Source organism: Teleopsis dalmanni, chromosome 2 (assembly GCF_002237135.1).
Source record: "Teleopsis dalmanni isolate 2A chromosome 2, ASM223713v2, whole genome shotgun sequence".
In the NCBI taxonomy this organism is placed as follows: Eukaryota; Metazoa; Arthropoda; class Insecta; order Diptera; family Diopsidae; genus Teleopsis; species Teleopsis dalmanni.
In genome coordinates, this window is record NC_051847.1 from 190,887,289 (window position 1) to 190,904,257 (window position 16,969).

The 16,969-nt window shown below is 26.1% G+C and overlaps 1 protein-coding gene across 2 annotated transcripts in view; it reads right to left on the reverse strand.

The window, feature by feature from the left end:
• The window catches only part of LOC119678072 (dedicator of cytokinesis protein 1-like), a 133,890-nt gene that overhangs the window by 7,285 nt on the left and 109,636 nt on the right, over positions 1-16,969 (reverse strand). Inside the window, exons 2-13 of one of the 2 annotated variants that reach the window (XM_038089723.1) lie at positions 16,256-16,367; positions 11,877-12,033; positions 11,220-11,489; positions 10,195-11,139; positions 9,989-10,135; positions 9,099-9,297; positions 8,886-9,022; positions 8,670-8,821; positions 8,378-8,598; positions 7,694-7,823; positions 7,453-7,627; positions 2,314-2,427 (exon numbers count right to left, since the gene is read on the reverse strand). In XM_038089723.1, the coding sequence (XP_037945651.1) occupies positions 2,314-2,427; positions 7,453-7,627; positions 7,694-7,823; positions 8,378-8,598; positions 8,670-8,821; positions 8,886-9,022; positions 9,099-9,297; positions 9,989-10,135; positions 10,195-11,139; positions 11,220-11,489; positions 11,877-12,033; positions 16,256-16,367 (2,759 nt within the window). The remainder of the gene's footprint in view (positions 1-2,313; positions 2,428-7,452; positions 7,628-7,693; positions 7,824-8,377; positions 8,599-8,669; positions 8,822-8,885; positions 9,023-9,098; positions 9,298-9,988; positions 10,136-10,194; positions 11,140-11,219; positions 11,490-11,876; positions 12,034-16,255; positions 16,368-16,969) is intronic. The other variant, XM_038089724.1, reaches the window with a different exon arrangement.

The following is a 16,969-nucleotide window of genomic DNA, read 5'->3' on the forward strand; positions in this document are numbered from 1 at the left end:
TATTCTACTCTATACTAATTAGTCTTAAATAATTCCTGCTGCTATAAATAATCATCTTTCTGTCTGATCATTGTTACATAAAGATATGTTGAGAATCACATATTCTTATGAATCTTGAGTTTAGAATAGGGTACAGTGATATATTATATATATATATAATATATATAGAAGATAGCGGTCATATTCAAATACAGTTTTCCATTTCCAATAATTGTCGATGTATGCATAATATGAAGTTATGATATATCCGAAGTTGTAACGATATATAATATCATTAATATTATATCGGGTTCAGAGATTATACTGGTTAATACGACTCTTCTATGTCAATTCTTGTAATAATTATAATAAATAACAAATTATTACTCCTTCTCTTAAGATAATATCGTTTGTTTTAATATGAAATAAATTACAAAGAAGATACAGTAATATAACTATTATATATAGTACTTATTTTATATTGAAGTTATTATAGTATTAGATAAATTCTTCTTTACTTATAATGTTTGATATTACACTAATGCAACATTTAACAAAAGCTGAATATATTGACTACATAAGAAATCTTAATTTTTTTCATAATAATAATTTATATAGTTAAATAAAATACATATATAATATAGTTATATAATATACTTATTATAATATACTTATTAGTTATTATAATATACTTATTACAGATTATATAAGGTATTATAAAAGCTATTATTGTATAAAATCATTTGATTTAAATTATTTATAACTGAGCACAGCACAACAGCGCGAATTTTGAAGCTTAAGAATACTTTTCAAAGCAATAAACATACAAATGCATATTATTTTAATAACAAATAAATTCATATTAAATACTTAAAAACAAACCAGAATCCAACCACACCTATTTTGCAAGTAAATAGTTAATTGTTGTTGTTTTTGCAGTGCTACAAGCCATTTAAGCCAAAAAATGATAACTTAAACTGCAGTAAAATGTTTTGCATTTGAAAATAAACAAAGTGAAATCAAGTGTTTTTTTTCACTGGCGTACCTCGTAAAAGTGTTCTTTTAATGCCGTGTACTAAGATTGTTTCTGAACTCTTTGAAAAATGAATTAATTATGTATTTAAATATTAAAGAAGAAGAAATGATAATATAATCAACTACTTATAAATACGTATGTTTGCTATCTTATAAAATATAGCTAGAAAAACAAAAAAAAACAAATGTTCGAAAACTTTTTTGTCCAATATATGCGGCAAGTAAATAAATTTAGTTCCTATTTTCAACATATATTGGACATTTTCGATAGAATAATAAACCGATAGAATATTTACTACAATAGTCAAATCATTTTTAATCTAATATTAAGGTACACTTAAGGTTTGTTGAGAACCTCGTTGAGTTGTAATTGTGGACTCAAAGTTAATACTAACTTGATACAAAAAACTGAAACTTCTTGAAGATATTCAACCTTACAGTAGGTGTCAATATATTCTTGATACGAAGAAACAAATCGATGTGTATAACGTGTAGGAAATGATCTATTAAACGTTGAGCCGTTAGTATTTGAAATATTTATGTACGGCAGTTATCACATCTTTATTTATTTTTTCTTCATCAGTACATATTTACACCTATTGCAGCGATGATAATTACACTAATGAGGTTGAATATTGACAAGAGCCTTCAACTTTTCATTTTAAATTAGTATTGACTATGAGTCCATGGTTTTAACTCAGTCTACCTTCAAGTATTGTTATAAAAAAAAAAAGTTACTAATTATTAGATCTGTTAAATAAGAGAGAAAGAGTCAAACAAATTCAAACGAATTTGGTGCTGTTAGCTGCAACAAAATTGTTATCTGATGCAATAGCTGGAATTGTCTGGATAAACTACGTATGTATTCACGATATTGCCCAAATTAGGCACTCAGTTACTCTGGGCATAACTGAGTGCTGAATTACTCGATATAATTTGTCGAATTACTATAAAAATTTAGAAAATTAGATAGAAAAAATTGAACACATCCCGCAGATACATTCAATAATTACACAGAATAGCCCGAGAGAAGAAACTTAAATAAACTATTTATATTATTCTTAGTACTTTGTTATTTATTTATAATGAATAAGATTTGCAGTCAAACATTATTTTTTACCCAATAATATTCGTGAAAAACGATCTAGTAATTCACCTTAAAAGAAACTCTTTACTAATTACTAGTGGTACATTCTTCAGCTTAGTGGTTGATTAAAAAAAAAAAAATTATATATACTATACTATATGTTGTTGTTGTATTTGTTGTTTTAGTTTTTTTTATTTTTATTTGTTTATTACCTTTTGCTTAGCCGTTGTTTCACGTGTATGAAGTTGTGATTTTAACTGTCCAAGCACTTTGGCTGCTTTTGAGAGATTTTTTTCTTGTTGCCAGATATCGGACTTAGTATCGCCCTAACCATCATGATTGTGTGTATATAAATTGTATGGAGTAGACAAACATTTTGATACAAAATATATAGATTTATATATTTAAAAAAAAAAGTATTTTACAAAAATTATGTGCACATTAAAAATGGCATGAATTGGAATAGGTAAGAAATTATTTAATGAAGTTCAAACTAAATTATATAAAGATAATTATAATCCAAAAATTAGGTACAAAAAAAGGTAAACTTGTGACATTCAAATGAATAAATTGCGTTTTTCTTTTTTATTAAAAATATATTTATTAATTAATTAATTTGTAAATTATTACAACAAGGATACCCAGTGATGGTTGATGATAAATAATAATGATGCAGTTGTTGTGCTCTTGTGCAACTTTTAAATGTGAGCGCGATTTTAATAAAGGAATGCGTTTGATGTGAATTCAATTATTTCTAAATTACTAACTAATATGAAGTGATTTAAGCCAACCATATATATATAATATTAATATATATATAAATATATATGTAAATGTTTATGATACTCTCATAAAAGTTACGTGCAAACAAAAAAAAAATTCAATTATATTATTTACTAAATTGTACAAAAATATTGTATATGAAATGAAATATATATATAATAAAATCAGAAATTCAAAGATGTATAAATATAATTCAAATAGAAATTATATTTAATTAAAAGGTAATGAACCAATACAATTTATTATTGTAATTAACTCATATTTATAAATTTAAATCCATTTTCCAGTAGAACAGAACATTTACAAGCACGACAATTTTAAATCGTGTAATTTTATTGAATATTTTTAAATATTAGTGGTAATAAAGAATTTTACTAACATTTATTTTTGAAATTTATCTTTATATTTCTAGCTTTATACACACTACTCAAATATGCCGATTTGGAAAGGATTGTTATGAGTCAGCTATTTTCAACAACTTTTTCCACTGCTCTATATTTCGATATATCTAACTTTTCAAGATCATCATAATCGATTGTATTACCTCATTGAAGCGCATATGATCTCTTCCCAAGATATCGAGGTTCAATATCAATAAAAGCTTCTACATTAACAAAAAAAAATACTCACATTATCTAGCATTATCAACTAGAATATACAATTTTTTCTTTGATAAACAACAAATAACAATAAGTAGACGCGTTATCTGATAACCAATAGCTCAAAAACTAAACGTAACAATTACCGCAAAAAAATTATGAAAATAGCAATCTTTATTGAAATCTTGCATGCCGGCGATATCGAAATAACAGCGTATCTTCAGTGCTGACCATAATACTAGTATATATACTTTAAAAACACCTATTATTTTTAAAGTTGTGTTATAAACATTTGTAAATATGCTTTTGTGTCAGGGTTTTATTGACAGTCTCGCCAATACCGGGCATCTTCAATATGAAGGAAGGAATAAAAACTCCAGCGGTACGTGACAGTGCATTTTTTCAAGATAGATAGATAGACAAAATTTATAGTATAATGAAAATCAAAACAAATAATTTCATTCCTGATAGCAAAAATGGTGCTCTCTCTCGGCTCTCTCGCGAACTCAACAAAAATACTTGAGGGCTGTCAGTTTTACAGGACTGGAGTACATACCTATGGTTTCTGTTGGAATCCTAATAAATTTTGCTAATGAAACGCGCAACCTAAGTGATGCATACAATCGCTAAAATAATATTTTGATCTGGTATCGCAATGGACCTTAATGGTCAACACGTGGCCTTTTTGGTCTTCCAGCATAATTTAATCTAATCTAGCAAAAATGAGACAAAAGAAAATAATAATAGTGTTGCACTAACCAATATTGAAGTAACACAAAAGTCCTCTAAGCTGACGCACTTAATATAACACAGTTCTAGTTTATGATAGTAAAATCAGGAAGGAAGAAAATTGTTCAATCTAAATTAAAACCATAAAGGAAACACAATACAAAAGTGCAAATAGGGAGGGTAGAGCATACTCTAAGTAGTCATTGATTACTACCCCCCATTCTTTATGCTTCAACAATGGATATACTGACACAAAAGATAATAAAGATTCCCAAAAACCAAACTGACAAATACTTATCAATATAATCAAATAGATAGCCCTAGCATATATAAACTGTTCAAGATTAACTAAAAGTTAAAATTAATAGCCGAGGTTCTAAATAGGTTAAAAGAGTAAAAGGAATGATATCCACAGATTATTGTTTAAATAACCATTTCTATTACACAAATGCAATATGCAAAATATCCTTCATATATCCTTCATTATGTTGTTATAGGGTCAAGAAGACATTGTGTAAAAGCGTTTTTATGTCGATAACAGCACACAGAATATTAAGGTGTCGGTACTGAAACGTTCCTAAACACTTATAATTTTTTAAACACTTGGATATGGAGATTTTTAAGATCACGGAAAATATAACAGAAAGTGTCAACTGACTAAAAATTATTACAAAAATTATTGCTTCAGTAGTACCATAGATTTAATTATGCGTACATAATATCTAGATTGTTAGACTTAAACCCTGCCAACTTTAAATAAAGATGTGTTTTAGACATCTAAACAAACCAATGTCATACTTGTTTTATTTGTTATTGCTGTTTTACCAACAAATTTACCTGGTATGTTATATTAGAACAAACGGATAAACTGCAACAATATAAAAATGTTATTAACTACTACAATTATTCTCTTAATTGTAAAGTATCATCACTTGTCATAATATATTTAAATTTGTTTTTGTTGTTGCTGTTGTTGTGATTTGAGTTAGTGCTATTGCGCACTTTTACTCTATTGTGACTGGGGGGCTTATCCCTCACAAAACTTTAACTATACTAGAATCATTATCATTTATTTATTTCCTAACTGATGACGGACTGTAGATCAGCATATCTTTCTGTGCGTCCTGAGGTGGACTTAAGGTTTGTTAGAGCGGGGTTGGGCAACGTATCAACTTTTGTGAACAATTTTAGGGCTTTGTCCTTGATATACTTTTTCAATAAGTCAATTCTTAGATCTCTATGCATGTCTGTTGTTCTAATATACCAAGGAATCTTAATTAGTCTTCTTAAAACCAGATTTTGTGCTATCTGTTATTGTTTTATAGCAGTATTTGAGGCTTTGCTGTAAGTTACACATCCATACAGTAGTGTACAGTAGTACAGTGTTTTTATTATAACTATATTACATTTGAAGTTTTATTCAATGAATAACCTTCAACAGTTGTTCTGTTTTAGTATAATGATTTGGAGTATTTTATTTTATAAGATAAAAATTGAGTTTTATATAATATAATAAAGTGATATATTCAATACTTGATGCATATTTAAAAAAAAAATGCTATGGATCTAGTAAAAAAACTATATATGAATGTATATGTATGATTATTTTGATTCATCATTACGGTATTTGATGAAGTTTTTTTTCTAATTGCAAGAAAAAATAAATCGTTTGATGAATATATATATATCAGAAACCATACTTAATGTATATCTATATATATAACTTTATATTTGCTTTATATCATTAATCAAAATTTTTATAATCAGTACAGACAGAACAAAATTTCTAATAAACACTTAACAAACTTATATATTTTTTCCTTACTAATATACATATACATGCTATATAAATACTAATAGATAAAAGATTTGCATCTATTAAATAATATAATTGTGAAATAATTTTAAATAACTAATCACAACAGTCAGTGCATATCAATTTATTTTATTACACTTAAACAGAATTTTGTAAATAACTCCATTTTAATTTAAACAAAACCAGTCAATTACTTATAGATAAATACGATTGAAGACATATACAAGTATTATAAATATTTAGTGCATATTGGTTTGAATATTATAATATATTATTAAAAAAACGTGCTAAGCAAAATGCAACATTAACAATTATATTAAAACAACAACAAAACATTCAACACATAATTTGTTTAAATAAATGGTGAATATGTGATATTATTGGACAAACACGAAACATGCTAAAAATGCATATACTAATTTCCTATACATAAAATGTATTAAACAGATAAAAAAAATTTTAAGCATCTTATACATAAAATTTAAATAAACAATTGTATATAAAATTTTGTATATATAATTTAGATAATTTTAAATAAATTATTTATATTATAACATTGTTTAAAAACAAGTAAAAACACTTCCATGAACATGAACAATGAACAATTTAATTATTTTTAAAGATAAATTTTAATATATTTTATTTTTTAGAATTTAAATCAGGGCTTCAAAATTGTATATCGGTTGGAATGTAACAATATCGATTCGGTTCCGATTTTTAATATGGCGAATATACTAAATTCTTCTGTCTGTTTATGGTTCAGTTCAGGTTCGAAGCACTGGTATCAATACTTCAAAGTATTTTATTTCAATATTAAATATTATTATTATTTTAAAAAATTTTTTAAATAGAAAAATTTTATTTTTTTTATATGAAGATATTTCCAAGAAACTTGAATGCGGATGGATTTACATGTCTAAATTTGTTTTTGTATATATCTAATATTTTATATTTATATGTATTTGCAAGAAACTCAATTGTGAATGGATTTATCTGTTTTAATTTATTTGAAAATTTAATTAAGTAAACAAAGTTGTAAATGAAATGAATGAATTCCTGTTTTTGTTTAAATTTATTAATTCTATTTTTTCTTAATAAAATGAAATGAATTGCTTCAATTTGCAATATTTAATTTATTTTTGTAAAGCTTATGTTATTGCAATGATTTCGTTATACCATAAATTTTTCTTGTAAATAATATGTAAATCATTTTAATTAAAGATAACGTCAAAAATATTCTATTCATTAATTTTACATATTATATACCATTAGCAAGTTCAAAAGATAAAGTGTATTACTTGTAAGTAACAATGTTATAATATGTATATATTAGCTTTCAATTGAAATGTAAATAAAATTAATTAAACACAAATGATAGCAATTTAAATTAGATTAAGTTAATTATATTTATACACATGACTCACCTCTTCTTTGCTCTCTAGTCTATCTTTAATGTGATTGCAAAATACCGGCAATAAAATAGCTCGACATTCTGGTAAATGAAATAGTTTTGAATCAACAAAATCTTTAATGCAACCCATTTTTGACTGTGTTAGACGACGAGGTGGGAATTGTTTTAATATATTAACAATAACAATGCTAAATATTGAAAAAAATATATCAAAAAAAATTGTTTTTAATAATATTACAACAAATAAAACTTACCTTAAACGTACAGAATCAAAAACTTGCATTAAGTCTGTAGCAATTATATGTAAATTTTTAAGCAAAGCTCCTTCTGATTTTAATAGATCTGTCGGACAAGCGATCATTTTTATGAACATTTCTAGTAATTCTAGAATAAATCCAACAAGAAAATTAATTAAAAAAATATAAATATGTTTTGTAAATAACAAATAGTGTGAAAAAAAAATAATTTAGATTTTTTAAGATTAAATAAAACTTATGCATATACTAGTGGTTTTAATGTCATAATGGATTAAAACAATACTCAAGTCTTTTCTAAAATTTTATAAAATATATAGTATTTATCATTTTTTAGTCAAATTTAAAAGCTAAATACTATTTTAAAATACTTATGTTTAACAATATATACTGTTTGCAAAATCATAATCGATACCAATGGTCTAACGCATACCTAACATCCAATTTAGGCCAACAATGAAAATGACATGATCTACAGTCTAAAGATATCTTAACTTAGATTAATATTTCGTATTTTTGTATTTTGTGCATTAGTACATCGATTTACTTCTATTAATTTTTAATGATAAAAATAATAATCATAATAATAACGTGTAAATAATATTACCACACACATAATAAAATCATACATAATATAAACACTGTGTGTATTATAATAAATTAATAATTAAGATAAATCCATACCATGAAGTTTATTCGCAAAATCATCACAATCTGAATTGCCATTGATAGCAGCAAATAAAATTCTTGAACGTATAACAAATTTCATAACATAATGTAAATATCTTGTGGTTTTATATAAACGCTTCACTTCAATACGTTCATCGATCTCAACACCATCAACTGATTTTTCCTTTGGTTCTATTGCTTCCTTAATATTCTTTTGAAGTACATCAATTAATTTTCTGCAATATAAGCAAAAGTATCGTTAAATATTTCAAAAAAAAAAAATATTAATTATGCAAATCTAGATTACCCATATGCTAAAGTTGCTGAAAAGCTCTGATTTATATATACATCTAATACAGTCAAAAAATGTTGATACTTCAGATCTGAAACAGTTTCAATGAGATGTATAATACTCATAAAAACTAACTGATCATATTTCTGAGGATTGTCATTATCAACCTAAAACAATAAAGAAATTATATATTGCAAATATAAATCTTTAAATGTGTTATATTAGTCTTACCAATATATTAAATAAAGCATCTAGAATATCTTGTAAAAATTTCACAACCTCTTCCCCAGGTACATTTGATAAAGCATTTAAGGATTCTTCCAAAGTATCCTTATGTGCTGACCAGTTCAATAAGCCCAATAAGCTCACTAAAAAATTTAGAGATTATTGAGAAATAATGCTTACACATAATATATTGTTTAAAAAAAAAATTGGAATACGTACCACTTTGTGTTAATTTTGTGCTGCAAAGATTTACACAAATCGTACACTGATCCTTTGGCAATAAATTTAAACCAGTTATGGAAGGTTTTGTGCCCTGTAATTCAATGATAGTAGCTGGCAGTTCCATATAAGAGTTCGCATTCGTTTTGTCGAATTTTTTATGATCGATTTTATATACAGCCAAATTATGTAGTCCTTGCTGTAATGATAATATGATAAACATGTATTTAGATCTTTAGAAACACCAGATAGTAGATATTTTTAAATTAACAAATTATTTATTTATCGTAACATTTTAAGCTCAGTTAAAACTGTATATACACAATGTGTATTATATGCAAGGATTCAATGTATTTAACTAGATTATTGATTCAATTGTCATCCTTTACAGGGCAACCAATGCGACTTTATAAGAAAGCATTGATTCTTGAAAAAATTCTGTTTAAGAAGAAAATCGATCACTTTGGTCATATAAAGATTATACTCATAGACAAAAATATCAACTCTACAATTTATCTTAAATGAAAACACTTAAGATTGAGTTATTATTGTTAAGCAATATTCTAAATCTCCCACGTTGATAGCCATCGCAGGTAGGATCTACAGAGATGAGAGAAAAAGAAAGACAATGCGAAAATGACTAAAGGTAAATAGACTTGTCTGGAGATCTGGAGAGAAAGAAGCATAGATAAATAAAGTGACATATGTGAAGAACGTATGAGTATAACTAAATTTTCATAACTTTTGGAGAGAGTGTATTTTCGAAAGCTTCCAAAGGATTGGTTTTAGCTCAGAAAATGACGGCTTTGTGGGTAAAATATTTAGAACATAAGTGATACCAATGACATCAAATAGATGTCCTCTATTTTTATTGAAAAAGTGTTACTTACAGTTATGGTAGTTCCATTATCTTGCATTAATTTTACATATGATAAGCCGAAAGGTTTCTCAGACTTATCTTTTTGTTCATTGGAGCTCCTATGCTTAAAAGTAAATTTTAAATGACACTGTTTGAATTCATCTATAGGCACATGTATCTAAAAATTAAAATATATTTATTGTAAATATAACAAAAAATTATAATAATGTAACTAACTTTAAATGTTTCTTGCCACTTTGGTTTATCATCATGATAATAAACGACAGATTTATATTCATCAATGGGTGGATGTCCAGCACCTATACTCATTACGCCCGGCACAAGTTGTCCCAGTTCATTACAAACACATACTGTAACCTCAACATTTTTTTCAGATGTTTTAGCAATACGCGCAAATTCTCCCGAACATAATGTCAAATATAAATCATTGCGAACATCTCCCGGCAGTATAACTTCTGGAAAGCCCATTTTACGCGCTAAAGGTACATTTGTATGCACTAAACGTGGGAAATCTTCTTTAATCTGTTTTATATCGCCTTGTAGCACTTCAACAGTAACAGCCATTTTAGAATCAATTTTACCTATATCTTTATTAGCAATTAACTTGCGTAATGTAGCATCCAGATTATCTTTTTCACACATTATAAAAGGTAAGTCCAAATTACCCTTTGAATCTTCTGGTTTGTTAATTATGGGTGTGATTTCTTTACACGCGACTCCGAACGGACGTCGCATTATGTACTCTGTGTTATTAAAAGAACCATTGGAGCTGATCGAAAGTTGTGAATTCTTTTTACTTGCCGCCGTTAGCATCGTATTCGTTATGCTTACACGCTTGGAGTCATTCTCTTTCATTTCCATTCCACCGACGCGTATCGCATAACAAACAAGATAAATCTTCGATATACTTAAGTCATTTTTGCTTAGATCGGTGAAGAGTACACGATTGTTATCAAATTGATCGATATCACGCGCAATACCGGTACGTGACCATTTGACCACATAATTTTCACTTATCGGTTTGTGTGATTCGCCGTCAAAAAGCGTAAAAAGTAGATCAGAATCTTCTTGAAATTTGCATACAAATGCATTTACATGGAGTAATATATTATGGGAGTATTTATTTAAGGGACGTGAAGTGCGTTGATTTGATTGAGGGCGCTGCATAAAATATAAACAATTTTAGTATTGCTTAGAAAATCTAATAAAAAAAGTGTGCAATATAAACAAATAAAAATTACATTTGCTTTAATAATGCGATTAACCGCATTCAAGTGATGCTCATATAATTCCGTTGTGCATGTCTTCGTTGTGTCCAATATATCACCACTTTCATCGCGCACAACCATATCCAAACCCAAGAGGCTATTTCCTGTGTCAATCTGTGACGTTGCCAATAGTTTCACTTTTCGCATTTCGTCGACGGGCAAATTGCCCGATATAAGCAAAGCACGATTATTATTCAAATCATTCATTTTGGAACGTATGGTATGAAAGTCGGGATGATTGACCTGCAAATACAAAAATAATTGTTATACGTATGGTCACAACAACAAAATCTCTGGTAATAAGAGTAGCCGACGTCTCAGTTGTGTCAATTGGCATTTTTGCTACAATATTGCTACAATATTACAATTTCATGCAATATTTCATTCATAAATTTAGTAAAATTCTTCAACGGAAAAGCCGGTATCTGTTATTTTATAGCGTTCGAAAAGATAAAAATTGAGCGAGCGTCGTCGTCAGATATTTTCAATGATGTGTAAATTAGTTTAATTAGTAGTGAGGCCTTTGTTGCGGGTCAATTATGTGCAATTGTGTGTGGTGCTCTTGTGTTTACACATATATTAGTTCATATATATATGTACATATATGTATATATAATAAAGAATGTTTACCAAAAAATATTGCTTCAATATGCTGCCCCATTCCAAGAGTACTTTGGTAATTTCCTCTACAATATCCGTACGCTGCATACAATATTCGCCATTCACTATTGTGTAATCGCACAAATGTATGTAGGATTTGGGAAATATGCCGCGTTGGTCTTTATATCTGAAATACAAAAATAATTAAAATATGAGAAACATATATTAACTGCAGTAACATATGAAAAATATTAAGTACATTTAATGTTTATATGTACATTAATAAAATTTAGTATATAATGAATGTACTTTTGGTTGTGTATGTCAACACACTGCTTTGACATACTTTTAGTTATATGTTAGTCATCCCAAAGTTAAATCATTTAAAAAATTATTTAAATTGTCTAATAAAAAATGCAAACCACAAAATCTATTGAAATCATTAAAAGTCTCCAGTAAAAATCAAAACAACTTTATAATTGAATTAATATGGTACCTTCCCCACATAATTGTCTATTGATAAAATAAGAGATCGTAATTAAAGGTGTTTATATGAAATTAAATAGCGTTTATAGCAAATTATATACAATTAATGATAGTTGACTTCAACACTTAAGTTAATAGAAAGATATATTTATATATATTAAATAAAAATAATATTTCTCATATAAAAAAGGAAGTTATTACAGTTGATTTTATAATTCAATTATATAGGTCAGTATCACTGATTATATCTGGTACTGGTTCCAAAAGCGAACCGGCATACATAAAGTAGTCTCAATAATATGCTCATAATTTATTTAGAGGATTATGAGGTTTTCGGATGTAATGGATATACTATATGTACCAAACAATTCACAAATGACAATACTGAAAGTGTTACTCTGCAATATTATTTTAAGTAATAATTGTAACTATCAATGATTATTAGCCATCATTCTACCTACCCACATTATTCATAATGACTTTTTGGTGCTCAGCATAAGCTAAATTTTTCTTCTAGATTACCTAAATATCTATCTTTATTTAAACTATAGACATTTGTTATTATATTTAATCAAGTTAATAATTTTTAGATAATTCAAATAGCTTAGATTCGTTATATGTTAGGTCATATCACCATGTTTTCAGACTTTGATGTTATAGATTAATAGGATATACTTGCACTATCATTTTTAGATTCATAGATTGAAGAACCCGCATCGGGTATTATCTGCTCATTTATTGTCACAAGATATTAGGTCTTGAAAAATAACCAGTTAACTCGAACTGTTGGAACGAAATAAACTAAACTATTTTACAGAAATCTTGTTAGAGATTTTACTATTCTACTACATTGGTTTTAGGAACGGCCAGATTTACGCACCAGACCAATTCACCTATAACTATTTAAAATTTAATTTTATTCAATAAATTTATTTTAGTGATTTAAAATGATAAGGATTTAAAAATTTTGTAGAATTTTGAAGCTTATACGATTTCGTCGATCCACTTTGAGTGAAATAAGAAATATTTTCGCTATAAATCCTCCCATAAAACATTTTTAATTTGACTTGACTTTTTAATTGGTTGAAGATTAGACTAATTCTTATGCTAAAGCGAGTACATGATGAGAGATAATAACTAATCGTTTTTATCTGTCATCTTCATAGTGAAATTGTATCAGTATCTGCTCATTTACATTGATTAATGATGCTGTTATAGCTGATTAATGACATAGGAGAAAAAATGAAATATTGTACATAAAGGAAGCATTCGAATTATTTCAGTGTAATATGTCACACTCATTAATGGTAATAGTTATCAGTGTTGAAAATTAAAATAAATTCCATATTTGTACATGTACTTTCTTAAGCACTACTAACTAATTAGTTAAATAAAATCAATAAATTTTTAATTATTATATTTTAGTTCCCCTTGCAGCACAAAAAATTTGGTAGAACGGGAAGGAATTTCGACTTTTATTCGTTATCAGCAATTAAAAGCGTTGATAATTTAATTTCGGCAACTTCCAACAGAAGACGCCAAGCACAACGAGAAAACGTGAGAAAATAATTTAAATTAAAATAATTTTTATCAATAAATATTATTATTTATACCGACAGATACTCGTACTCAAAATATATATAAATAAAATATTTGATTATTTTAATTTTATTTACGACATCTTTGTTTACATTTTTATATATAAATATATATATATATTTCTTATTTAATTTTGTCAATTTTATTAGAGTCTATGGAATCACACTGGGTGTTAATTAAGATAGATTGCATGTGTACCCTCTTATTGATGCCTAGGTTAAGGGTCAGCTTGAATATGAAAAGGTTACTATTTAATTTTCAAAAGAATTCTTTGGAATAATAAAATAAATAATTAAAAGAAATAAAAGGGACATAATAATGAATACGTATAAAGAAAACACATAAATAAATTGGTCAAACGTCAGTGCAAGGCTATTTACTACTTGAATAAGCGCTGCAGACAGAAAGGCTTGAAGAAAGAAAAACATGTAGATAGAAAGACGGGCAGCATGACAGACAAATAAAAGATAAGAATAGGTCGGTCTTAAGAAATCATAATTTCTCGCGCTACAATACAAATAATATGGAATGAGTATGAGCGAATATTATGCGTCCGTCAACTCGTTGATATATAAAAACTCAATGTAGATAAACTTCCAACTCAATATGTATTTAAAAAGTATTAAAGAAAAAAAGGTTTTATTTTTAATAGATAAGAAAATATTTTGTTGAAAGTTATTACATTATATATGCGAGAATATAAATAATATAAATATTATAAAAACTAAAAACAAAATCAACTCGAATTTCACACCAAAAGCAGAAACAAATGTTTGCAAGCCTCGTCAGTTGGTCTCATATTTATTTTTGATGTTTGCATAAAAAGATACAAATTTTGTATCTTAACTATTTAAAGGAATATTTTTATGGAAAAGAGTATGTTATGGATATGCAGATAAGTGTGCAATATGTTTGAAATTCTTAATGTGGAATTTTAGTGTAAAATACTATTTAACATTGTGCATATCGGGAAAAAATATTTAACATATGTTTTAAGTTTTAGGAATGAGAAAAATGGTTGTTGAGTTCTCTACAAATAAAGTATGGAAGTATTCAAATTTTTTTGATTTATTTTCAGAATAGCACTAGTGCAAACACAGGAAGAACCATAATCTGTACCTGATTTATGTATTTCCGTTGTTTACAAGTTTCATTTTAAAATAAATATAAACTTTGATACAGAATATATTATTTTTATGTTATTTCAAGAACTCTTTAACTCTTAACAAACGTTTAATTTAATATTCAATAATAAACTGCAATATAATTTACAAGAAATTATAACAGATTTAAGATTTCAAATGAAATAAATAAAAAAATTCCCTAAAATTTGCTAAAGTAATTAAAGTCCTCACTAATAATGACTTCAAGTTAATATAAAATAAAACAAATTTATAAAAACCTCAACTTAATTGAAAATTAACTATCCAACCAAGATCAGATCATGGAAGATGCTTTGCTAAACCTTAGACCCGACGGTCGCAGTGCCATATCCCCTAACAATAATAATAATAAATATGTGATTTCAAACATATCATATAAAAGCAAGCATTAATATATATCTATAAAGAAAGATACAAATTAAAGCTATATATACATTTTTTAGGATAATTTTAGATTTGGCTATTGCTTTTATTTATGGTTATCTTTATGGTATTAATACTGCAACTAAATATGGGAAACAATTTTTGCTATTATTACAACTTTTAATTTTAGTAAAAGAAAATGCGAATAAAGTCTCACATCACAAAATTAAATATATATTTTTAAAATAAATAGTAATTTCAAAAAACTGAAAATGCTTTCTCATCCAGTTTTTGTGTACAAAATATACGGAAATTATACACAAATATACGAGTACCACACTACACTTTCAATAGTTCCAATGCAGGTTTTAAAATTTCTCAAATTAAATAATTTTACACTGAGAAATTTAGTTACAATAGTGATTTGCAACAAAAAATTTAAATTTATTTAAATATATTTAGTTATTTTTTAATATTTATTTATTTTTTATATTTTTATTTCTTATTCTTTTGTTTTTATTTTTAATTTTATATTTTTAATTTTTATATTTTTTATATTTATTTATTTTGTTTTATTTTTTATATTTTTATATTTTATATTTTTATATTTTATATTTTTATATTTTATTTTTTATTTTTCATATTCTTAATTTTTATATTTTTTATTTTTATATTTTTATATTTTTTTTATATTTAGTACAAAATATTTTTAAAAAATGAACTCTAAAACGGTTAAAATAATTCTTATAATTGTTTTTTAAGATTTTAAATAATGTTTTTATTATTATTATAACTCACCTTTGTTTGTAGCCGTAATACCAATGTGTTGTCTCTTTAAGTATTACCACAGAGTCCCCAACATCTAAACTCAATCGATGTGGTTTAATATCCTGATCGAAATTGCATTTGGCTGCAAAAAAAAAAACAATTAAAATTAAACACTAATATATTGTAACAAATATTTAAATTTTTGAATATAAATTTTTAATTTAATTTTAAAATTAATTTTTAATACAATTTTTTAATTTAATATTAAAACAAATTATATTATTTTTTTTATTTTTTTTTACATTAATTATTTTATTATTTTTTTTAATATATTCTATATTTTTTTTATTTTTTATCTTACATATTAAATTTTAGGTTAATACATGTTCACTGCCTTGCAAATACATTTCAACTATTTGAGAACCAAATTTGATCAATTTTTAAGCCACTGGTTCTCATATGTTATATGAGTGTTATTCTGTCGAAAGCTAAGGAAATGTAGTGTTCGAGGGGTGATTTACCTACTGACACGGTTAGCAGATTCAACTAAATGCTGTGAATTTTTTTAAATTGTATTTTTTTTTTTTGCACAGTAAAGGTTTGAGAGAACTGATAATATGATTATAATTTGCTGATACTGAATAAGTACGGTACTTGCACTGTACCGTAGTGTTCATGGGAGCTAAATATATTGTTTTTCATACACAATCATAAAACTAACAGTTTGACACGTAGATTTGTTCC